A 25,378-nucleotide genomic window follows, 5' to 3' on the forward strand; every position below is an offset into this window, starting at 1 on the left:
GTCCTCCCCACAATGCTGTATTCCACCATCTGGTCAGTGACTTGCCGAGTGGCTGTTTTGTCTGTGCTTACTGCTGTGCTGTCTTCCCAGAAGTTACTCCTGTGTTGCTGAGGCATTTGTCTATTTCATATATAAACAATCTTTAGAAGTGTGAGTCTTTCGTCTGGTGCAGGTTGCACTGTCTTCATAAAGTGCTTAAAATCCTATTATGATCTTTTTACTCCTTTCTAACAAAAGTTACTAATTTTAACGTAGCTATGTGTATGAGGTTGCATCTTCCTTTTTTTAATCGTTAGTGCTTTTTATGTCTTACTTAAGAAGTCCTTCCCTATTCTATGTCATCATAATGGTCTCCTATGTATTCTAAAATGTTTAAGGTTTTATTTTTACACAAATTTAATTCACCTGGAGTTGATTTATGTGTGTGTTGTGTATGTTTTCTGTGAGATAGGATTCTAGTTTTTAATTCCCCATTTGGATTACCAAATTTCTCTCCACAGTTTTTTTTTTTTTTATTTTATTTAAAAGGAAAAAGAGAAAAACACAAAACAAAACAAAGCGGTGTAAGGGTACAAGTAATACTGAACTACAAAAAAGAAAAAAAAACAGTAAGAAATCACCAGTTAATAGATTACATATTATCATCTTAGAGATAGTTGCTCAAATCACAGTATCAAAGCATACAAAGTGGACATTCAAACAGTGAGACTGCAAACAGTTGTGTTCAATGATCCAATCAAAAACATTAATATGGTCACCTATTTAACACCCCTAAACACACTTGCTGTTGTATCCTTTAGAGCTCTTTTTTTCCCTCTCTTTTTTACAACAAAATTTACACATTTTGGGTTTTATTACTCCTTAGTTCTTATTACTTTTTTGGGGGGGAGAGAATAAAGTCAAATATGGCAAAACAAAGCTGTCAGTCAAAACCAAGGATAGACATAGCACATGATGTAAAACAGAGTACAAGGTTATCAACAATGGTTATCAACAATGTCTCTTGTTTCCTTAAAAAGAATTGTCTATCTCATTAGATATTATAAAGTTGAACAAAACAGTAGAGAACAAGACCAATAAAACTTAAGCATTGTAAACATTACAGGACTTCCAAAGGAGACAGTAGTCAAACCAGAATGGGCATTTTAGTGAATCTTACTGCCTTTAAAGTAGTTGCCTATACCCTCAAACTTGATACTATCATACAGAATGGAACAGAGTCTAATCAGTCAAAACAAGATCGTGGGAGTATTACAGGACTTCAAAACAAGTTAATAGGAAATCAAAAAAAGTTACTATTATATATCCTGCTAATTTTTAAAAATTTTTCCCCTTAATTAAAACAAACATAAATAACTAAATAATTTTTTTAAAGAATAAGGGAGAGATTGAGATAAAACAGGACATAACAATATAACAATATAGGTCAAAGCATGACTGTTTCAGCAACCTAGTGCTTCTCCCCACAGTTTATTGAATTAACATCATCTTCTTGTGGTCCTTTTTAGTCTCTCATAGTGATCCTTATGCCTCAGACTCCCTAGTGTTAGAACTATAGGCATGCATCACTATGCCCAGCTAAAGCTTGAAAACTTTCTGTACACACAATTTATACTAGGTACTAAGTAGTGTTTTAAATTGTTTGTGTTTGGCTCAGCGATTTATTTTGGAGCCTTAATTTTATATCTTTCTTGCCAAACTTTTTAAATTATTTCATTTATGAAACATTTTAGTTTTGGTATTTTAATTTTTATATATTTTTGTTTCTACATACTTCCTTATAATTTAAATACTCCTTTTCATCTCAAACTCTTTCTTGAAAGAGGGACAGTCAAATCTTTTGTGATGTTTTTAACCTTTCTTCTTTTTAATATGTTTTTGCCAGGCAGTGAGAAAGGAATTGTGGCCCCATTATGAGCATGTTAAAAATTTTGTTTTGTTTTGAGCTTTTTACCTTATTGGTATAAACTATACCAGTATATTACATGAAAAAAGTATACATCAGTGTCCTGTTTTTATTACCCACTTAAATCCATGTTATTTCCATCCTGTAGTTTTTAGGTTTTCTATGTCACTTATTTTTGTGATGTTTATTACAGTTGTATTATATTTAGACTCATTTGATAATCTCTTTGGTTTTATTAATAACATACTAATTTTTCTTCTTTGTAGTTTCTGCTAATTGGATTCATTCAATTAAATATTTTAGTGTAGTGTTAGCTCATAATTCTTTCAAAATTAATTTAATTTGGAAGCTTTCAGTCTTGAATTCTGGTATGATCTTTGATGCTAGAGTCATTTTATTTATAGATTATTTATTATAGATGTTTTTAGTTTCTTGGCTACAGAAAATTTTTTGGCATGTATCTTATAGCAGAGAAATCTAAAGTTGATTTGATTCTTGTTCTTTTATTGGGAGCTTTCCCCATTGAAGCTTTTGGGATCTAAACATCATTTAGAAATCTCACCAGGTGGTGTTTAATATAATTTATTTTTCATCATTTGTATTTCCTACTTTGAAGATACCTCAGCTGAAGAAGTGAATTGTAAACTATGTGTGAATCTTTAAGTCTGTGTTTGGACATGCATATATATATATATATTGCCATTAGTTCACTTGTAAATGATAATTTAGTTCCTGTTTCTTAACTTGTGTGGAAAACTAGGATCTCACCATTACCAAGACTGGGTTCAGTTCTTTTGCTATTTTAATTTCCTGGGTGCCACCATAAATTCACATCTCTCAGTTCCTGCAGATTGTCTTAGGATAATTTTGTGGTTGTTCATTTCACTGAACATTTTTCCCAAAAAATTTCCTGTGATTTTGGACTTTTTGAGGGGAACCCCATGCTCCCCAAGCCTAGTTGAGAAGATACCAGTTCATATTTCCTGTTACCTGTTTTGAGCTGGAAATTTGTCTTAATTTTCTTCTCCTCACCATTTTGAAAGTATCATTCCTCTACTTTAAAAACTATACCTCATAGTCACATAGATTTTTATCCTAGTCGTTGCTGGCTGTCTTTAGGAAATGAATCATTAGTCTCAAGAGGAGCTAATAAGGAATTGCACACATGCGCGCGCGCGCGCACGCACACACACACACACACACACACACACACACACACGGTACAGGTCAGTTGTAGCATACACCTATGAAGAACTAACTAGTGTTAAGTGTGTAATGCTGTACTTGGGTGCTAGTGAGGATATGCCTGTCAACCTTTTTAGAGAGTAGGGTTAGGTGGAGTATTTTAGGCATGTATATTGACTGTCCAACTTGTGAAGAGTTTATTCATTCACTTAAGTATTAATTCAACATGAGCATTTGTATTCATAGTTTAAAATCCATACTTTTTGCTTAGCTTCCAGGGAAAAAAACAACTAAACTTTGGGTTCCAGATGAAGAAGTTTCTCCTGAGACCATGGTCAAAGTAAGTAATATGTGTAGATCTGTTGATTTTAATATACTCATTATATGATAATATTATTGAAAAATTAAAATTGCTACATTTGTCACAAAGATAAAACTATTCAAATCACTTAAGTTTTATAGTTAGGGTTTGACATTATCTTGGACTGTGAGAATATAAAGCAGTAATGAACCACCTGGGGCCTTGTGGATAGCAACATAAAATGTAATTTAAAGAGGAAGAAAAAAGCTGCTTCCATGTTTTTTACTTCTTTTACTGTCAGCCTTTTAATGGTAGAATGAAATTGTTTTATCTTTTGGACACTTCCCTGTTTAGTAAAGGTGATGATCCATGTTTTAAGATTGTGTAAGTTTTCCATACAATGCAATGAAATTTTTAAATTTTTTAATAATATTTAGTTTATAATTCCTTGAATTAAGGGTTTTACATAAAAGATACATTCATTCATCAGTGGTGTAGATAGTATTGATTTATTAAAGAACTACATATGATCTGTAGTGTAGACCTTATTTTAATCCAGTGCCAAGGAAAGTCAGGAACAAACATGTTAAATACTATTATTGTTTTAGTTGTAATTTCTTATACAGCTCTGTGTGTGTGTGTGTGTGTGTCTGTGTGTTGTGTGGGTTCTATGTTACAAACTACCCTTTGTCTTTTATATTATTCTATATTGGGATTCTGATGTATTTCTGCACATCTGTGAAGCAGTCCTTCCTTTAGCATCATTGAATAATGCCATCTCCTGATCTGACAATAAACCCATTTTCTCAGCCATGATCTTAAGTAGCAGTTTTTTTGCCATTTCTGTGGAGGGTGAAACATTTTTAATTTAAAACATTCAAACCTCTCTCTGTCTCTGTTTCTGTCTTTCTGTCTCTGTCTCTATTTCTCTGCATATATATTTTTTTCCCTTGAAAATCTCCATAAAACTAGTTTTTTTTGTTTTAAAGATTGATAATACATTTTTTAAATTATAGTTTGTTTTATTTGTCAATCTTTTTTAAATTTTAGATTCAGGCTATTAAAATGATGGTTCGGTGGCTACTTGGAATGAAAAATAATCACAGTAAATCAGGAACTTCTACTTTAAGATTGCTAACGACAATATTACATAGTGATGGAGACTTGACAGAACAGGGGAAAATTAGGTATGCAATTATTTTACAGTTTATTGAATTGCATAGTATTTCACCTCCTAATGTAACTGTTAAATTTATAGTTTTTTTTTTAAAAAATGGATATTGTTTCATAGATTCACATATAGTTTTACTGTATGACGTTTTGTGTAGTGATTCACAATGATAGTCAGATGTCTGGTGTGGTTATTGAAATACATTGTAGGTATTTTAAATAATAGATTTATGGAATATGTAATACGTAAACATTAGTATATAAATCAGTAACTGATGTTTTATATTCTGATTAATGTATAGAGAATGAACTTGCTGAATTTATTTCTAAAATGCAAGTTTTTAAAAAAATGTTCTTGAATACAAATCATTTAAAATGTATACCTTTTCTTGTTTTTTAGTTTGGAAAATATTGTGTAGTAGAATGGACCTTTCATAGCTCTGAGTTCCACATTTGTGTATTTAAATATGTGGAACAGAAAACTTTGATTTGTACTGAAATGTACAGACTTTGTCTTGTGTCATTTCCTAAATAATCCAGTGTAATAATATTTACACTGTATACTAGGTATTACAGATAATCTAGAAATACTTTAAAATATGTGGGAGTATGTCTACAGATTATATATGAACACTTTTTTATAAGGGACTTTAGACTTTTTAGGCTGGGTCTTGGAACTAGTTTCCTTTGGATACCAAATGACAAATGTATAGTTAGAAAATAGGCAATTATTGTAGAGTTCACATTCAAATCCCGGCTCCACTACTTCCTAGGTAATCTTTAGCAAGTTACTTGAACTAGTTACTACCTCTGTTTCTACATGTAAAACAGAGATAATGATTATATCTGTTTTGTCTGTTACAGTTAAATAGCATAATTAATACTACATACGCTACTCAGCAATAATAACTAGAAATACTGATGATGACTAGAAGATAGGCTTCTGCTAGAAAGTCAGTATATTTCAGTGGTTAAAGATATTGGTAGACTACACAGGTTCAAATTCATGTTCTATCATTTATCACTTGTTTTTATTTGGAAGATACTTTCACTTCCACATGTCAGATTCCCTACTTATAAGGTTAACTATAGTAATTACTTGTAGAGTTTATGTAAGGATTGTGTATATTAAAAATACATAAAGTAATTGAAATGATACCTACTGTGGGGTGTTATATAAGGTATAGTCTTGGGAATCCATGTGACATTCAGGAGCATCTAAGGGCTCCCTAGAATTATTTTTTCTCATATACTCAAAGCAGATGTTGGAGGAGCAGAGGTTAGAAGGAAATTCCCATCTCTTACTTTAATATGCTTGATTTTCTCTCTCTGTGTGTATTTACACTTAAAATTTCCATGTAGAGAGGAGAGTTTCTTTTATTAATAAAACAAAAAAACCCAAAACTGCATTAAATATAAACTACTGTGTTGTAGAAAATCTTAAGGATGAATACATTGAGAGCATCTGTTATCATTCCTGTGGGGAAAGCATCTAACTATTGGCTTATATGTTGTCAACTGAGTAGTGTAATTGCCCATTAATTGCTACGCAAAATGTTGCTACTGGCCGGGGATTTAGCCCAGTGGCATAAGTGCCTGCGTGGCAAGTACAAGGTTGTGAGTTTGATCCCTGGTACCAAAAAAAGAAAAAAAAAATGTTACTGATGAGGTACAAAGCACCTTTGGGACTTAAGCTGAAACTTTAGAACTATATTAATGTTTACATACAGTCAGTATTTTCATACAATCTTTTCAAAGATTAAGAAAGTACTAAAACAACTTGATCATTTTTTAAAAACTGCCTTAGTATATACATTATGAATAGATAATTGTATAAATGTTGAGTATTATTTTACTATAAGACAGTAATAGTTGGATCCTAATTAAGAGCCCATCTTTTATTGCTAGTCAAGACTCCTATAGTTTTAACTACTTGTAATCACTGTATCTCGAAGGACTGTTTAGATGTACACTAGTCTACAATTTTATAAAGTGTGCTTCAGTTAGCAGTTTTCCCTTTAAGCTTAAAAAGAGCCTTTCAGTAATATTTAAAAATTTAAGTTAATTTAGTTTAGTTTTTTAGACAAAGTCTTGCTATGTAGCCCAGGCTGGTATGCTCTTGCCTCAGCCTCAGAGTGCTGGAATTACAGGTGTGTGTCAAAACACCTGCTGAAAATTTTTGAAAACCTGCTTTCATTATACTTCTTTTATTTTTGGTACAGTAGTTATGTTTGACTTATTAGCAAGTTAAGGTCAGTTTTATGCTTGATCTGTAAGTAAGCATATCTCTAAATTATGTATAATATTTAAAATCTAGCAGATAAACATGCAAATAGATTTGTTCTAGGCTTGCCTGAAGAGCAATTTTGTGTAGGATGAGAGAATTAAGTGATGTTAGTACAGACTTACTGTGTTTAAGAGAAGAATTTTGTATAATATTAGATACCATGTTTCAAAGTTAAGTGTTGTTAAAGTACTTATGGTTGGTTGCCTGTTCACTCTCATATAACAAAATACCATTGATTGGATAGCTTATGAAGAAATACAATTTCTTAACAGTTGAAGAGCATGGAAGTCCAAGAGCAGGGTGCCAGCATGCTTGGGTTTGGTGGGACACCTGGCCCAAGAAAGCAGACTGTTGACTTCTTGCTTTGTCATCACATAGCAGAAGGTGGAAACTCTCTCAGGCTGCTTGTACCAGAATGCTAACTCCAGTCACAGGAACTGTGCCTCACTGCCTAATAAATGTACCTCCTAATACTGTCAACTTGACATTTGAGAGGAGGAGTCCTCCGCCCAAAATTTGACTGATATTTTCTACCCTCCCTTTGAGAACCTCTCAATTATATATATAAAGAAGTAATGGTTTTATATTAGTCTTTCTTGCTTATTTTTCAGTAAACCAGATATGTCACGCCTGAGACTTGCTGCTGGGAGTGCTATTGTGAAGCTGGCACAAGAACCCTGTTACCATGAAATCATCACATTAGAACAGTATCAGCTATGTGCGCTAGCTATCAATGTAAGAAAAACGTTTATATCAGACATGACTTTATAGGGTCTTTGACTTTTAGAAAATATCATTATGTTAACATGGCTGAGAATCTTGAATGTGTATACTTTTCAAAAAAGTATGCGTGAGAAACATTTCAGGCCTAAAAGTGTCATTTAATGTCTTATTTTCTAATCTAGTATAATCACCTTGTTCTACACAGTACTAATTTGTAAAGTTACCTCATATACTGAACCATGTACTGAAACATTGCCCCTAGGGGCAATACAGGGAAGGTTCTCCAAGCTGATCACAGAATTTTCATTAACTGGTCAGTATACAGCCTTGCTTTGTCTGTCTGTCTGTCTTTTTCCAAATCCATTTTATTCAAACATAAAAAGAAAGGAAAAAAGAAGAAAAACACAACAATAAAATTTTAAACCACATGGATCAGGGGATGTGTGTTTCTGTTTAAAGAAACATACACACAGAGCTGTATTTCATTAGTATTGGACTAACAGCCAATAGTATACGTCATGTTTAAACAAAACTCATGTAGCACACATTTTTCTCTGTAAAATTTATCAGTCTTCTGCTTATGAGCACTGAACAGCATTTCAATACTTTGGTTGGGAGCCATATACCAAAAGTACTAAAAAGGCCAAAAAAGTGAAAAATATGATACTAAATATTTGACCCTACTTGGGATATTTGTTCAGGCCACTCAACTTTTTATGTTTTTCTGTACAGTTGGTTGCTCATGACCATAAAGTTGCTACAACTTCTGATTTTGGGGTTACAAATAAATTTTATTTTATTTGATTTCTTTCTTTTCTTTTTTACAAATTTTAAATGAGTAAGCAAATTCTTAATTATGGAATCTGTGAATAATGAGGATTGACTATATTTAATTCCTAAAATGAAAAAAATAGAGGAAATTTGTAGTTTTATAAAATACATGGTATTTAAGACTAGAAGCGTTCCTTATTACTTAATGAATTCAGTTTTTGAATTGTGTAAAAAGTGTTAATGGTTAAAAGTTAATTATTAGCATCTTCTATAATTCAACCTGTTCTAAACAAAAGGTTTTCCTTCTTTGTTACTCCTTTAAGCACAGACTTGTGTCTTACATTTTAAGCCTCTAAACCACAATAAATAATAATGTGTATCTTTTTTTCCTACCCCATTCCTTATTATTCATATTTTGGCATTTTTTCTTGATAGTTTTCCATGAAGTGTCCTGTTGTAATCCTCAAATCCAGTGATATTAATTTTCATTGTTCTTTCTACATCATTTGACATCGCTCATTGCTCCATTATTCATGAAATTCTCTTCTTTGATGTCTGTCTCTTGATTTTTGTCTTATCTGGCTTTTTCTCTTTTCCTTTAATATCTGTGCGTTCTTTGAGGATCTGTCCATGTTTTGTTTCTCCACTTACACGTTCTTCTTTGGACACCTGTGCATTTGTGGACAGCAGCCGTTCCTTCCTGGCTCTGGCTATGCTTCACATGCTAAATAGAAATTTCAGACTTTGATATTCTGTAAATATAAGACTGAACTCATATTTATCAAATCTGTTCTTGCCTGCCACTTCTCAGTAAGTATTAAATTTGAATGGCATTTTATAGGTCTAAAAGCATAGTTTATATTTGAGTCTTTGCTTATCTTTCTACCTTGTTGAAAAATTAAAATAATTCTACCTTGTGTGTATTACAGGCTTATAAATCTTTTTAATCATTCTATTAACCATAACCATCATTAACTAATGCTAATACTGTTGTGGGACTTTCTGTGTTGGATAAATTTCATTAGCCATAATTCTGATCTTTTTATTTTACTCAAACATTATTAAGGACCCCTATTTGTAAAAACCAAAAGTGCACATATATTATGGCCTGGCAGTTGACCCTCTATTTTTTAGACCCATATTTCCACTCAAAAACCTTATTTAGTACAGCATCCTTGTTTAGCATACCACCTTTACTACGTTTATTTCAGTAAACTGGAGAAATACCTTTATTTTTTATGTAACTGTTATTTTGCTACCTGTCAATTTTTGTGTCTTCCTCTTATGTCCACAAATGTGTATCTAACCCTTTCTGCAAATCCAGGGTCAAGCACAACCCTCTCCACAAAACTTGCTGTGATTCTTCTAGCTCTAAGTAGTCTGTCTCCTCCTCTAATTCTCTGTAGATACTATTTCAGTCTTCTAATATATACAAAACTTTACTTCGTGCTTTAGCTGTTTATGTGTATGTGGTTTGTTGCTCTTACTTAAGTTTAGGTCTTTAAAAGTAATATTATGAAACCGGGAATATAGCTCAGTAGCACAGCATCTGCCTGGTAGTCGTGAAGCCCTGAATTCCAAAGGAAAAACAAAAATGTAATACTGTGTTTGGGAGACCCTGGTCATATATTTGAACAGACAGTTGATAGAAAAGAATTGAGACTCAATAATAGGGATCGTAGCTTACTATTGGTTAGGCATTTTCATATTTGTTATTTAGTTTGTGAAAAACTTACTCTGTATTGTATGTACTGTGTATTACTCTAGTTTCTAGAGGTACAAAGATGAATAACTTATGGCCACAACCACAAAATGCTAACAGTTTCTTAGGAGAACAGAAAATATAGATAAATGTTGAGTTACACAGAGTAACTGTACTATTTGTAAGATGGTAAAGGTTGGTGTGAGGGTAATTTGTACTTAAAAATAAGGCCTGTAAAAGTGAATTTACTTACACTGTACACTAAAATTAATTTCATAGTAATGAAAATAAGATTTGAAGAGAGCTTTATTTTGGGGGAAAAAACTTTGTGGTACTGTATTAGATTATTTTTATAGTCCTTATAATAGCCCAGGCTGCTCCTGAATACCTGCTGCTCCTTTTGCCTCCACCTCCTGTGTGCTGGAATGAGAGACATAGGCCACTGTAACAAGCTTTTCTCTTTTCTTCTTTAGCCAATTATATGTTATAGCTATAGCCATGAAAATATCACACATTGCTTTTTGCAGAACATGTTTTTTCCTTATAAAATTGTGTTGCTCTATTCTTTACCTATGTTTGCTTTTATAGCACTCAAAAGAATATTGTAATCATCGTTGCCAAAAAAAAGGAAGATGTCCTCAATTCCCAATAGCACCTCTTTTTATTCTTTATTCAGATGATTTTCTTAAAGCACCTGTGGTACGATTCTTGTTTTTCATTTCTTTAGTTGTAAATCATTTATGTGGCCTTGTCTATGATTTGACAATCCTTCATCACTTTAATGATTGTTTGAAAACTACTTCTGCAGTGATTCAAATCGACTTCGATACTAAATTGCACTTCATTCTTAACTCCCAAATGATTAGTGACAGAAGGACAAAAATACTGTCTTGGTTGGGCATGTATCTAGGTATGAGGTTGGGATGTTTGAATAGAAATTAATATTTTAGTGAATGGTATTTATTTATATGTTGACTTTTATTGGTGCAGTCCCCCACCCTCATGCTGGGGTATTGAGCCTAAGACCTTTGCAATGAGCTCATTTATTTTTCTTTTTTCTTATGTTTTCTTCCCTCTCTCTCATCCCTTTTCCCACCTCCTTTCTTCTCCCTCTCTTCCCCCTCTCTCCCATCTTCTTTCAGTACTGAAAATTGAACCCAGGGCTTTCACACTGAAGTCTGTCCTGTCTTTTCTTCTCCCTATCACAGCCCTTTCCCTTTCCTTCTCAATGTCTAGTTATATGAAGTCTGAATTTAAATTTGCTATCTGCCTTACACGTGCAGTTTAGTTGGATGTTTTGATGATAAAATTTTTGATACAAAAATTCATAACAAATAATGATACATCTATTACGTTAATATATAAATATAAAGGATAATTATTCATTTTATATATAATACAAAATAATGTACATTTTATACATGTAAAATGAATACCTATACAGAATAACAGAATATATATATGTATCTGATGGGTATGCATACCCTTTACATACATATACAGTCATATATATATACACATATACGTGTACATACATACACACCTAAAATGAAAACTTCCCTTTATCCTATTAACATTAATACTGAGGAAGGAGCGAGTTAATTTTATTTTGTTGAGTTATGAGGATAGGTGGACAAAATTTTTACGAAAACTAGGCTGCTTTTAGAAAACCAATAGTTGATATTGACATACTGAAATTTAAATTAAATGAAATAAAGATACACAAAATAGGAACCTAAAGCGATAAAGTCAAGATGTTTTAGATGCCTGTATCTTGTAATCTGAGGAACTATTTCGAAGATGACAATATACAATATAGTGACCATTGTTATTTTCCTATCCTATATTGTTTTTATTGTTGTTTTTATTTTTTCTTTTAATCTCTTTAAAATAAGAAAAAGATGTTATAACTGAAGTTTTTTTTTTTTTTTTTTAATTTTATTTAAGGAGAAAAGAAAAAAAAGTACGGAAAGGGTACAAGTTATACAGATTTACAGAAAAAAAATGAACAGTAGGAAATCACTAGTTAATGGATTACATATTGTCATCTTAGAAATAATTGTTCAAGTCACAAAATTAAAGCTTGTAAAGTGGACATTCCATCAATGATACTGCAAACAGTTCTGTTCATTGATCCAATAAAACTCTTTGATATCGTTTTCTATCTTATACACTTGAATATACATGCAGTTATATAGTTTGGAGCACTTTCTTTTCCTCTCTTTTGTACCATGACTATTACACATTTTGGATTTCATTGCTCCCACGGTTCTTATTACTTTTTTGGAAGAGAGTAAAACCAAATGTGACATAACAGAACAGAATCGGTCAAGTCAAAAGGGTGGACATAATAGATAATGTAAAAACATAATACAAGGTGATCAACAATGGTTACCATAATGCCTCCCGCTATCTCTAATAGAATTGCCTATATCGTTAGTTATAATACAATTGAACAAAACAGTAAAGAATAAAACCGACAAAACCAAAACACTGGAGACATTGTAGGTCTTCAAAAGTAGATAAAAGTCAACAAGAATGGGCGTCATAATGAATCTCATCTTCACAGCTGATGTCTAAACTTTCGAACCTGATACTATCCAGCAAAACAGAATAGGGGAACATCAGTTAAAAACCAGATGGTGAGAGTAATACAGGGCTTTAAATCAAGGTAATGAAAAGTCAAAGTGGGTTACTATAATATATCCTGCTATTTTTTCCTTTAATTAAAAGGATAAAGATAAAAAAGTAAATAATGGAGTGGAGATTGAGATAAAAGAGGGCATAACAACGAAACAGCGCAGATCAAAACATAACCATTTAAGCAGAATAGTGTTTCACCACCAGATAATCCTAACCTAAAAGTAGTTACCATATTGTCTCTTTCTTTGAAATCCTTGAGTACAACTTCGTATACTGTAGCATTAAGTATATCAAAACAATGTAAACCCATTCAAGAGAATGACAGCATTACAGAGTATTTAGAATCGACTAACAGAAAATGAACAATGGTTTCTGTATAATCTCCTTGTCTTTAAAAGGTTTTTGCTTATACTATTGTACATAATAAAATCCAATAAGATACAGCCTATTTAGACCATTGGAGACAGAAGGACAAAAGCTAGATGAGACTTCAAAACAAGATGATACTAAATCAGTATTACCTATTAAGATGTCATTTTCTCCAAAATAGCTGTTCCTATCATCCAATCTTCTCTGCCTCATTTCTGTTGAGCTCTTTTTCTGTCAGTAGCTGTCAGTTTGTCTTCTTCATTTTGTTCTCTGCTCCATTCGTTGTGGCCTCTCTGCCATTATTTCTGGATTCTTTGTATTTTTCTTTTTTTAGAATATCCTGCAATACTCTCTGTAGAGTTGAATTGGTGGTTGCAAATTCCTCCAGTTCCTCTTTATCCTGGAAGCACCTTGTTTTTCCATCAATTTCCAGGGACAGTTGTGCAGGATATCTCAATCTTGGCTGGAGATTATTATCTTTCAAAGCTTGAATTATTTCCCCCCACGCTCTTCGTGATTTGATGGTTTGTGCAGAGAAATCTGCTGTAATTCTGATGGGTGTTCCCTTGTAAGTGGTCTGTTTCTTGTCTCTGACAGCTTTTAATATTCTGTTCTTGTATTGAATTTCTGGAATTTTTATTATTATATGCCTGGGTGTTGCTCTGTTTGGGTTGTAGGTAGCTGGGGTCCTGTATGCCTCATACATCTGAGTATCTTTACCTTTTGCTAAATTAGGAAAATTCTCCTGGATTATTTCTGTGAGTAGCTTTTGTAGTTCACTTGTTTGTGTCCCTACTTCTTCTTTTATGTTCTTAATCCTTAAGTTATGGATCCTCTTATCATCTTCTTGTCTTTGTATTATTGCTGTTTGTTTCTTTGTTATTTTTAAGAAGTTTTTCATTTCATTCTCCCATATTACAAGTCTGCCCTCCAGTTCAGATAGTCTGTCCTTAGTTTCTTTCAAGCTGTTATGCCAGTCTTCGATAGACTTCTTAGTATCTTGGTAGTCTCTTTGAACCTGCTTCACGTATTCTATGCTTTCTCTGTTTTCTCCATCAAACAATTCTCCCCTTTTTTTCTGTTCTTCCATTCCACCGCCTGTTTTTTCTTGGGTGGTACTTAGCATTTCTCTAACTATTCTGCATACTTCTAGCTTCAGGTCGTTGATAACTTCATTCCTGAATTGGTCTATGAGGCTCTCTATATGGCGCCTTATGTGTATTGGTGCGGTGTCTGCTATTGCCTGTTTCTCAGAATTGGGGGCCGAGGAGTCTTTCTTGTTGCTGCCTCTTCCCATATTCTCTGTTCCTTATATATGCAAGCTTATATAAGAGGCCCAGGTTCTCTCCCCGTCAGCCACAGCCTGATCGAATTGCGCCGGTTAGGTGTTCCCGCTCACCGCTGCGCACCAGGGAGTTACGGACCAGGCAGCCTACACGTCTCCCCTCCCAGCCACCGTCAGGCTCTGGGATCTGGGTTGGGACAGCCTACCAGGTCTGCTGGCAGCGTCATGCAGGCCAGGCACTTTTCACCAATCCCGCCCGAGAGGGGGATGTGTGGCTGGAGTCGCCACCGCGCCCTGCTCCCGCAGGACTGCTCGGGCCCAGAAAGTCCTCCGCTGGAGTCAAACTGTGGTAGAGTGTCAGTTTCTCTCACTCACCTCACCACAAGTCAGTGCACGCCTCCCTGCCATTCGCAGATTGCTGTTCTCAGAGCTTCTGTGTGTCTCTCTCCTTGCCGAGCCACTGTAGAGGCAGCCAGCTGCTGCGCGGCGGGAAACCCAAATCGCGGCTTACAATGGCGCGGGGTCCAGCCTCCACACCGAGTCTTTTCTGTTCCTGTTTTAGCACCAGGACTGCATTCCAAGTTGGTTTCTCTCAGCCCAGTTCGTTCCTGAGTCAGCAGAGCATATCTCCACCTGCTTATGTCTCCTTAGTCCGCACCATTCCTGGATTCTGAGCCGAGTCTTTCAGAGAGCCTCCGGTAGTTGCTGTTATCTGTCCGCCATGTTCTCCCGGAAGTCTATAACTGAAGTTTTAAAGAAAAACTAAGTGATCATTCTAGATGGAAGAAATATTACTGTACCTAAAGTTGCAGTAATAGGAAACATGCCACATCTTGTGTTTATTGATAGCAAGGTATCATCATGAAGAGCTTCATATGTAATATAGAAGGGTTTGAGCTTTTCCCTATACTTTAGAAAATCTTCTGTATGCCTAGTGTGCTAGGCTTAGAGATACAAAGATGAACAGAGCTACAGTTCTTTTAAGGAACCAGCATAGATAGGTAAGACAGATAAATCACTTTTAAGTACTATAAGGTATGCTGGAGATATGCACAGAGTGCTAAGTGAGAAAATGGGTACAGCATATGGGTAAGATGAGTATCTAAGGCAATCTCTCTGGCAAATGTGTAAGGATGAGGAATTAGCTAACAGATTAGGGGTGGATAGTTTTGGAGAGGGAAGTTGTTTGAGGTAAACAGAAATAGGGTTAATAAACAGTTTAATTTGTTTATGCAACTGAAAGTAATTTGGTGTTTCTGAAATTGATTAGGAATTTTTGAAGTTGTGCATTTTAATCTGAATAGAATTTTAAATGATAGAGACAAAATGTGTAAATTGGATAGTTTTATCTTAAAACTAAATGTAAAAGCTAATGTATAAGATACTGTTTACACTTTATTTTTAAAATTTTTAATGTTTTTATTTTGTGATCCTTACATCAAACCCAGGGCCTTGCACACCAGCACTGAACTATTCCTCTAACTCGTGTTCTTTATTTTTAAAAAATATTTGTTTGGATCGATTTATATTTACTAGTTTTATCTGTTTAGGAATACATTCAGTGTTTTCTAATACACATAACTAACTGGTAGTTAATAGGGTCAAAATGAATATTCAAGCCTTGAAATTAATGTGTCATAACATCTGTCTTATGGACAATGAAGCAATGATTATAGAAACACTCACTGCTGTTTACTTCCCTGTCTACTTGAAATAGCACATTTGATAGTTGTTTTGTAGTTGTTACTCCTTGCTGCCATACCAGTAACTCTTGGAATAATTATAACTTTACAGGATGAATGTTACCAAGTAAGACAAGTATTTGCTCAGAAACTTCACAAAGGCCTTTCTCGATTACGACTTCCACTTGAGTATATGGCAATCTGTGCACTTTGTGCAAAAGATCCTGTAAAGGAGAGAAGAGCCCATGCTAGACAGTGTCTGGTAAAAAATATAAATGTGAGACGGGAGTATCTTAAGCAACATGCGGCTGTTAGTGGTAAGCACATAGGAAAATGTTCTTCTCTAACTTGCCAATTGCAGTTGTATAGAATATAGCATATTACTGTTACTATATCTTAATTAGCATCTGTTAAATAAGATATCAATATTTTTAAATAACTGCCTTTCATTTAACATAAAGGAGATTTTTAAAAACAAAAATGTTGGTTATTTAAATCTCAACTTATATTTCTATGTAAATAACTAAGTGGCAGGAAAAGAAGTAATGACATTGGGGTATTTTTAATAGAACAGTAAAATTTGTGCATTTATGTCTTTCAGTTAGGCAAGTACAAGTCTCTTTGTTGTTCGTTTTCATTGGTAGTTGACAGTGTAGTTGATTGTATGTCTGCTTTCATCTGCTCAGCCCATCAAGTTTAGCTGGTGTGCTTAACTTTGTGACTTAACAGGCAGCCTTTTAATGTATTCAGTAATCTAAGTCATAAATCAGAGGGATTCTTCATACTTTTTTTCGTACTCATTAGTCAGGAAATCCTATTAATTTTTCCTCCAGGTGTCTGATTCTCTCCTCCTTTGCTATATTTCATTTGTATTGTGTACTTTCTTTAGTACCTCCCTGTTGTAAATGTTCCCCTGCCTCTGTCCAACACCCCTGCCCCCGCCCCACGTTGCTGTCAAAGCTATCGTGAAACAGATCTGTTCATATCACTTCTTTGCCTAAAATCCCATGTAGATTTTCTGCTGAACATGGCATAAGTTGAAACACCTTCTCATGGCATTGATAGTTTTCTTTAAGTCAGTTTCAGGTATATTCTCTATCGCTCCCTCCTATGAACTCTTTGTTCCATGTACTTTAGATTATTTGAAATTTGTACAGCTTTTTATTCTCTATCTTATAAGCTCTATCTGGAAATTGCCTTCCCCTTCCAGACAAAGGAACAAAACAGGAAAGTATGGTTTATACTTTGTGAATAATTTAGAATGAATGTGTGTTATTAGTGTATCGCTGTAACTCCCCCCCCCATCTTCCCCGTGGAAAAAGTGAGGATTATCTCACCTCTGCAATTTACTAGTTATACTAGTTGTATTTGAACCACTTATATAGCCCATGCCTTAGTTTGTTTATTCATAAAATTGGTATAATTATATTTGTAATTATATTTATGCCTTAGTTCTGTGAGAATTAAAAATTTATGTGTATAAAGCATAATTTTAAAAAAAGGCATAATGATTGACCTAAAGAAATCCTCAGTAAATGCCAGCTATCCTTGTTTTAAAGGAGCACTTTTGGCATTGAAGATAGATTCTGTCTCTGTTTATACTTTGATATGAGCTTGTTATCTGGTTTTAGGCATCTTTTTTTTTTCATCTTCATATTTTTAGATTTTAACAAATAGCACATAGTAAGGAGTCAAGAAATGTTTTGTGTAATTCAATTTGAATTTTACTGAATTTTAAATCTTGTTACTTCTTTTCTGCAGTTGATCTTTGAATTAATATTGCACAGAAATAAGGTTTAGGAATAGAAATAAAATGTGATGCTAAGCACAGAAGATAACTATAATCCAGGTTGAACATCTAATTTAAATTTTTAATTTGAATGTAAGAAATATAAATGGATTTGTTCAGTATATGAGTTCCTTTCTTTTTGTATACTCTTTATATAGTTAGAATTTCCTTTCTGACATCTGTTGCAGAATGTACTAACAGTTGACATACTTGAATTTAGATAAAAAAAATTCATTACTTAACACATATTAGAAACTTGTTTCTTATTTCCATTTTGTTGTATTTGTTCTTCTGTTACAGATGGAATCAACTGTTACTTTGTTTTTATGCCATAGTGACTTTGAAAGATTCGTTAGAAGTTTTTCTTTTCCTTAGAAGTAAAAATGGATCTAATGTCTTTTTGTCTTAAATATAGTTTTTTTGAGTCACTTTTTCCAAGTGCATCTGAAACTTGAAATATTTGTCTTTCTAGCCTCTTAATAGGCATTCCAACATTAGACCTCAATGAATGAGTGAATGAATGAATGAACGAACTGTCCCATGTTTCTTTGGACAGTATTATATTGTGGTGAACTCTTGAGATGCAAGAAATATAGTATGAAGGAATGTGTAAGATTTGATTTTGTAATCTAGATTTTTTTCCCCCTGTCCTTCCTTCTTTGTTTCTTTTACAGAAAAATTACTGTCTCTTCTACCAGAGTATGTCGTTCCATATACAATTCACCTTTTGGCCCATGACCCAGATTATGTCAAAGTACAGGATATAGAGCAACTTAAAGATGTGAAAGAGTAAGATTTTTTCCATTCAGTTTTTTTGTATTTTCTGAAAGTTTTTTTTTCCTTTTGTGTTAATAATGGCATCTCATTTATAATTAATTACTGTATTTCCTTTCTTAGGAGTTTGTTTTCTCTGTTCCTTTATTCAGTTTTTTTGTTTCATCTCTTCTCGTTATTTTTCTAGTATAATTTCCTAAAACTTAGCACAGTTACTGTACTTTTATGTCTCCGTCAATCTAGGTTTTTTTTCTATTTAGTTATCCACTTAATGTATTTACCATTTCTTTTCTATTTCCTTAGGAAAGTGTATAGCTTTTCATATTAGGTGAATTTCATTTTTTCTGCAATAATCGTCTTCCTCTGGGAAGAGAGAATGGTCTCATATTATAATGAGCCAAATTCATAAATAAGATCTCTGAATGAGTTCATTGCTGATTCTCTAATTAGAGTTTATTACATTTGTGATTCTTTCAGAGATTGTTGTTGAGAAACTACAAATGCTACATATATCTTCATGTAGATGTAGTGGTATTTATTAGAAGTTTTAAGACCAGCCTAATTCTTTAAATAAGTTTGAGCTCCTACTCCACTTTCTGTTACAATAAGAGCCTTTGTGATTTTGAATCATTTGACTCCTTTAATAGCCTAATGAAGAAAAAGCTTTGTTTTTTAAATTCATACAAATATTTTATAGTTAAATATCTGAAGTATCTAAAGAGAATAAAATAGTTATTAGTAACTTCATGACCAGGGGAAAGGCTATTATGGTCTTTCTTTGACACAATTTCAATTTCTAGATTATAAGCAAAATGATTTCCCGAAAGAGATTTCTGTGTTGAAGTGATTATGACCAATGAAAACTTCAGCCACTTTCCCATCTTCTTTTAAATAAGAAAACATTGGTTTTTAAATAGATAAAATATTCTTTAGGATTTATTAGAAAGTTTTGACTCTCTTTCTAAATTACCTGTGTACCCATGGCACTGTATTGCAGAGGCACTCCAAATGAATTTATCCTATACCTGAGATCTTAAAAATTACTTGTTTTGCTTTTCTTTCTTTTTTTCTTCTCTCATTATTTCTCTTTTTTTGTGTATCAGCTATACCTGTGTTTCTCTATAATATATAGAGAAAATACGTTTGATTTTTATTGAGTAGAATTTTAGGTAATTAAAACTTGGGCTACTGAAACATTCTTTTAATTTTTTCCCCCCTTTTAAGCAAAGATAGTATATATGATTGTCACCCATGACTTTTTATTTCTAATTTATTAATGAAAAATATTTACCGTGTAATAAGTAGCTGTAAGACTATTACAGGGGTTTTATGAGCTCATGTCTACATTGTTCACTTACTGTGATATGTATTTGTGATACACCCTTTTCTCTGCTGTTTGTTTTTAATGTTTTCCTCTCCTAGAGTGTTAATCTAGGTTTGATATGTTTAGAATGATATGTAACAAAGGGTTTGTTTCTTCTCTGTCTTTTTTTTTTTTTTAGATGTCTTTGGTTTGTTTTGGAAATATTAATGGCTAAAAATGAAAATAACAGTCATGCATTTATTAGAAAGATGGTAGAAAATATTAAACAAACAAAAGATGCCCAAGGACCAGATGATGCAAAAATGAATGAAGTATGTAAATTTTATTAATAAGTATTATGAGTCCATGTGACTTAGACATTTGGTTATGGGGTCTAAAACTTATAATTTCATAGAGTATAAAATAATTTTCTTTATAATAAGAACTGTGGGAGCAACAAAACCCAAAATGTGTAATTGTCATTGTACAAAAGAGAGGAAAAGAAAGTGCTCTAAATGATACAACTACATGTATATTTAAGTGTATAAGATAGATAATGATATCACTGAGTTTTGTTGGATCATTGAACAGAACTGTTTGCAGTCTCACTGTTGGAATGTCCAGTTTATAAGCTTTAATTTTGTAACTTGAACAATTATTTCTAAGATGACAATATGTAATCCATTAATTAGTGATTTCCTACTGTTTATTTTTTTCTGTAAATCTGTATAACTTGTACCCTTTCTCTGCTTTTTTTCCTTTTTCTCCTTAAATTTAAAAAAAAGAAAAAAAATAATTTTCTTTTATTATGTCTTAGTAGTAACACTAATACAGAGTTAGTAATTCTATTAGTAAATACATAAAAACAGTACTGTAAGCTAAAATGCTTATATTAACAGTTGCTTTCAATTACTATTTAGACCAGGTGAATGTTATAGAATTATTTCTAATTTAATAGCATTTAGTATGACAATTTAAATACTAATTTTTAAAAATCCATTTCAGAAATTGTATACTGTGTGTGATGTTGCCATGAATATCATCATGTCAAAGAGTACTACATATAGTTTGGAATCTCCTAAAGATCCAGTACTACCAGCTCGTTTTTTCACCCAGCCTGACAAGGTAGTTATTTTATTATTTGTTTGTATAAGTTGCAATAAAATGTATTTTCAGCAGTACATTTTTAAGTAAAATCAGGAGCATGTCCAGAGCTGGCACTAAGCATAAAAAATTGCCATAATTTGTTTTAAATTAGCCAAATTGGAAGAAACAGAGGTCTGGAGATTAGTTAGGATGATCTAGCGTTTTTCTTTAGAGTTTTAAACCGTACTACAAGCACTGGCAAAAGTGTGGTCAAATTGTAAGGATTTGTGAGTTAGTTACTGCTAATCAAAAGTAGGAAAAAACACTGATAGACTCTGAAGTTTTAAGCCTATGATTGAGATTTTTAACTGCTGTGAAAAGATAATGTAAGAAAATAGATACTGAAACAGACCTAAGACTCTGAGAACAGTAAAAATGTAGTAGCCCTGCAAGTTTACCCACTAGCTAAAGGGACTGTCTGTTTTTAAGCATTCATTTTGGAATGAACAGCATAATAGGAATATACGTGCTCTTGTTTTTGGAGAGTACTACAGAAGTATGTTTTTTGAAGTGATTTTAGAGCTCTAGCATATTAGAGTTTTTAAGTTTTGTTACTGAGTTTGATGTGAGGTTGTAGTTTATTATAATAATCATATAGTTTATTATAATAAACTATAATAATTGAAATTTTGTGTTTTAAGCACATTTGTTTATATACTATCTCAAGTATTACTCAGATAGGTGTCATTTCAGCCAATCAGTTCTTGTATTGAATAAGTTTGACAAGATTGTCATTGTTTTGTTTTGTTTTTGGTACCAGGGATGGAACTGACAAACCTCATGCTAGCCAGGCAGGCGATTACACCCCTGAGCTAAATCCTTAGCCCCCCAAATTGTTGTTTTTATATTCCTTGTTATAGTATCTTGTAAAAATTAACAAAAAAAGCCATACAAGTTTTGGTCATCTTGTATTAAAACAATTGGACTGGTAAGTGGTTAACTGATAAGTTTAAATAAATATGTATTTTAAACAAAAAGCTGTTTACTGGGTTCTAACTACCTCACAATGCTGTGTTTTAATATTCACTGACTTCTTTTTTTTTTTTTTTTTTTTGCTTGTAGAATTTCAGTAATACCAAAAATTACCTGCCTCCAGAAATGAAATCATTTTTCACTCCTGGAAAAGTATGTTTTGAGAATTCTTCCTAGTTTTAAGTTATTTCATGTGATTATTCGCCTAATTGTTACTTTTTATTTTTTTAAAACTTTGTGTAACTCAGGATAGGAAATGTAATTAGTTGTCCTATATTTGTTAGTAAGGAATGATTGCATTTGCTATATAGATGCAACCCAAGATATGGGTACTAATAATTTAGCTTCTAAAACTCAGGAAACCTTGATCATTAGACTTCTTGTCCTTATATTAAGATAAAAATCTTTTAAAAACCTGCACCTGTGTCTTTCATAATAAGAGTTTTAGTTATTTTCATTTGTTCTCACATTCTACATAAGCCTTTTTCTCTAAATAACTAAGAAACTCAATTCTTTGTTTTTTTTTAATATAATTTTTAGAATGTTTGAATGCTCTTCAATTTAAAATCCTTATTTGGATGAAGGATAGGTACATTTTTCATGATTTGTATATACTTTAAGATGGTACTTATGGTTCTTGAGATAAGGTTTCTTTTGGTTTTAACCAGGTAAAAAGAACCATGCATTTTTCATTTCAGCCTAAAACAACCAATGTTCTGGGAGCTGTTAATAAGCCACTTTCATCAGCAGGCAAGCAATCTCAGACCAAATCATCACGAATGGAAACTGTTAGCAATGCAAGCAGCAGCTCAAATCCAAGCTCTCCTGGAAGAATAAAAGGGAGGCAAGTACACAAGAAATATTATACTTTACATTTAACAATTTGAACAAGGGTATGAGATTTAAAAATAATACAACTAAAGACACTTAATAATCAGTGAATGGAAATTCATGCATATTTCTACTGAACCTTGATGTAGTTAATTACAAATTCTTATTTATTTGCTTATTCATTTTTTATGTAAATCATCTTAGCCTTTCACATTTGAATGTGTTGGAGTAATCTGTGTCAGCACACATGACCAATTTTCAACCTCAGTGTCTAACATTGTTAAATTATAATGTATTATAGTCATTAAAATGGTGAGATCTGAGCTAACATGCAAGAATTTCCAAAATACATTAATGAGTGAAAAAGGCAAAGTGTATAGAACAGTGTTGCAGTTTCTCAGTTTTGAAAAGGATTTATTGGCTGATGTGTAAGATGTGAAAGAAAGTTGGTGGAAGATTATGCAAAATCTTAACAGTGTTCATGATAACTGGTGTAGGAGAAAGATTATTGTATACAATTTTGGATTGTTTGAATTTCTTTTCGTTGTGTGTATGTATGAATGTTTTTGGTGGTTTTTGGTGGTTTAAAAGAAAAAGTTCGCCTTTCAATAGTTTTAGCATAAATGTTTAGGGCATTGTTTATTAGTAGCAGAGCATTGTAAAGGGCTAAACTGCCATTATTTATTGATTTTTTTTGCCATACTGTTAGAAAAACTTAACTGCTTTTTGCATCATTCATAACCAGTCAGTAAAGAAAAACAACATGATAAAATAACTTTTAATGAATAATTTCTTGAAAAACATATAGTGGAAAGAAAGGCATTGATAACTTTTTTTATGATTTAGATTCCTGTTAATGCTAATATTAGTGGTCATTATCTAAATGATCCTTCCACTTGTATAAGTTAAATATTTCCTAGTATCTACCTAGCAACCTCCTACCTAGCGACTAAAACATTTATAGCAACTTATTTTCTAAATGATTGATTTTTCTTCTTGAATTCTTGATTATGAGCAAGAATGTCCTAGCTCCTTCAATCCTCTAGGCCTTAGAGCCTTACGAAGAGTCTTTGACTCTTTCTATATTCATATGCCAAGTTTAGTCTATTTTTTCCTTATATTTTATATTTCTCTTTTACTATTACCATTTAGTTTATTTCTTTTGCCTATTGTACTATGTATGTTGCTGTGTACATCTTGTCACCATTAGTCTTTTAAAAAATGTAACTGTTGTTATATTATTCCGTTGCTCAGAAATCTTAACCTCTCCTTGTTCACTTTTGAAATATTTACAGTATGATCTTGTCCTTCCATTATTACTTAAAGATATATTCTGATACCACTACTGTACTTTTAAAATATTCTTTCTTTAAACCCTCAGCTTCTGACCAAATGTCACTTTTCCCCTCTTCCAAGTTCCATGTGTTCAGCCCTCTCCAGGGAATTAAGCTGATGTGTTTGAGAGACCAACTTGATTAGAAGGCAGGAGGGAAAAATTGTAAGAAGTAAAGTTGAGAGATGGTCGGATTATGTTCAGATTGTGTGAACAATGGCTAAGAATTTGGATTTGATTTTAAGTGCAACTGGAAGATATTGTTAGGGAGTCCCGATTATTTGTGAGTACACTATTGAGAAACTGCAGTTGAGATTAGGAGCAGGTAATAGTAATCTAGGGAAGAGATAAAGAGGAGGGAGGATGATGATAAATAATAGTTGTGATCTATTTTGATGTGAGATCTGAATAGCTTGGCTGATACGTAAGATGTGAACAGTTATGAAAAGGAAGTATTTAAGAATGTGTCCTGGAAATTTTGTGTGAGTATCTAGATTGACGGTAATGCTATTTATTGAGGCATAGAATCCTTTATGAGGAGTTGACTGTATTTTGAGAGGCAGAGAAGCAGGGAAAAGAGTGTTGAAATTATGACTGAGTTAAAAGTTCATGTGCCTTTTAGAAATTCAACTAAAGCATTGAATATATAATTGTATTTCTGACTTTAGAATTCAGGGTAGCTGGACTAGAGGTTGAGATTTAGGGTTCAGCAATGGATAAATAATTTTAAGAAGCAGATAAAGATAAGATAAAAGACTGGACCTTTTCAAATATATGAGAGTAAATGTTGTTATTCATTTAGCGGTTATTGAGTACCTATTTTATACCAGGTACAGATTCAAATGCTTAGTCTGCATTGGTAAGTAAGACTGATAGAAGATCCATGCTTGCATTTTAACAGGGGGAAGTAGCTAGTAAGTTATAAAGTTCACTAGACGGTACTAAATCTACAGAAAGATGAAGAAGAGTCTGGGGCAAGGGGAGGGGACAGTAAAGTGTCATGTAGGCCAATGTAACTAACAGTTTTAATTTGCTTTATATTTGCATACCAAATTATAATTTCAATTTTAAAGTACTGAGGAAATAAACTGAATTTGTGATTTTTTTATGCGATGTTAAATGAGCAGTGTTTCTTACTGATGTGGTGCTTACATGTGATAAAATAATTCATCTTCAAAAAAGAATAAAACTTTTCTTCATAAAGTT

General features: G+C 32.8%; 1 protein-coding gene across 5 annotated transcripts in view; it reads left to right on the plus strand.

Moving 5' to 3' along the window:
- The window catches only part of Pds5b (PDS5 cohesin associated factor B), a 212,360-nt gene that overhangs the window by 176,991 nt on the left and 9,991 nt on the right, over positions 1 to 25,378 (plus strand). For all 5 annotated transcript variants that reach the window (XM_063232617.1, XM_063232615.1, XM_063232616.1 and 2 more), the window contains exons 22-30: positions 3,363 to 3,431; positions 4,443 to 4,579; positions 7,461 to 7,584; positions 16,137 to 16,341; positions 18,488 to 18,602; positions 20,090 to 20,222; positions 20,896 to 21,015; positions 22,099 to 22,161; positions 22,707 to 22,852. In XM_063232617.1, coding sequence (XP_063088687.1) covers positions 3,363 to 3,431; positions 4,443 to 4,579; positions 7,461 to 7,584; positions 16,137 to 16,341; positions 18,488 to 18,602; positions 20,090 to 20,222; positions 20,896 to 21,015; positions 22,099 to 22,161; positions 22,707 to 22,852 — 1,112 coding nt within the window. The remainder of the gene's footprint in view (positions 1 to 3,362; positions 3,432 to 4,442; positions 4,580 to 7,460; positions 7,585 to 16,136; positions 16,342 to 18,487; positions 18,603 to 20,089; positions 20,223 to 20,895; positions 21,016 to 22,098; positions 22,162 to 22,706; positions 22,853 to 25,378) is intronic.

This window comes from Cavia porcellus, unplaced genomic scaffold (genome assembly GCF_034190915.1).
Source record: "Cavia porcellus strain 051 isolate PalLab524CR breed Dunkin Hartley unplaced genomic scaffold, mCavPor4.1 scaffold_21, whole genome shotgun sequence".
NCBI lineage: Eukaryota > Metazoa > Chordata > Mammalia > Rodentia > Caviidae > Cavia > Cavia porcellus.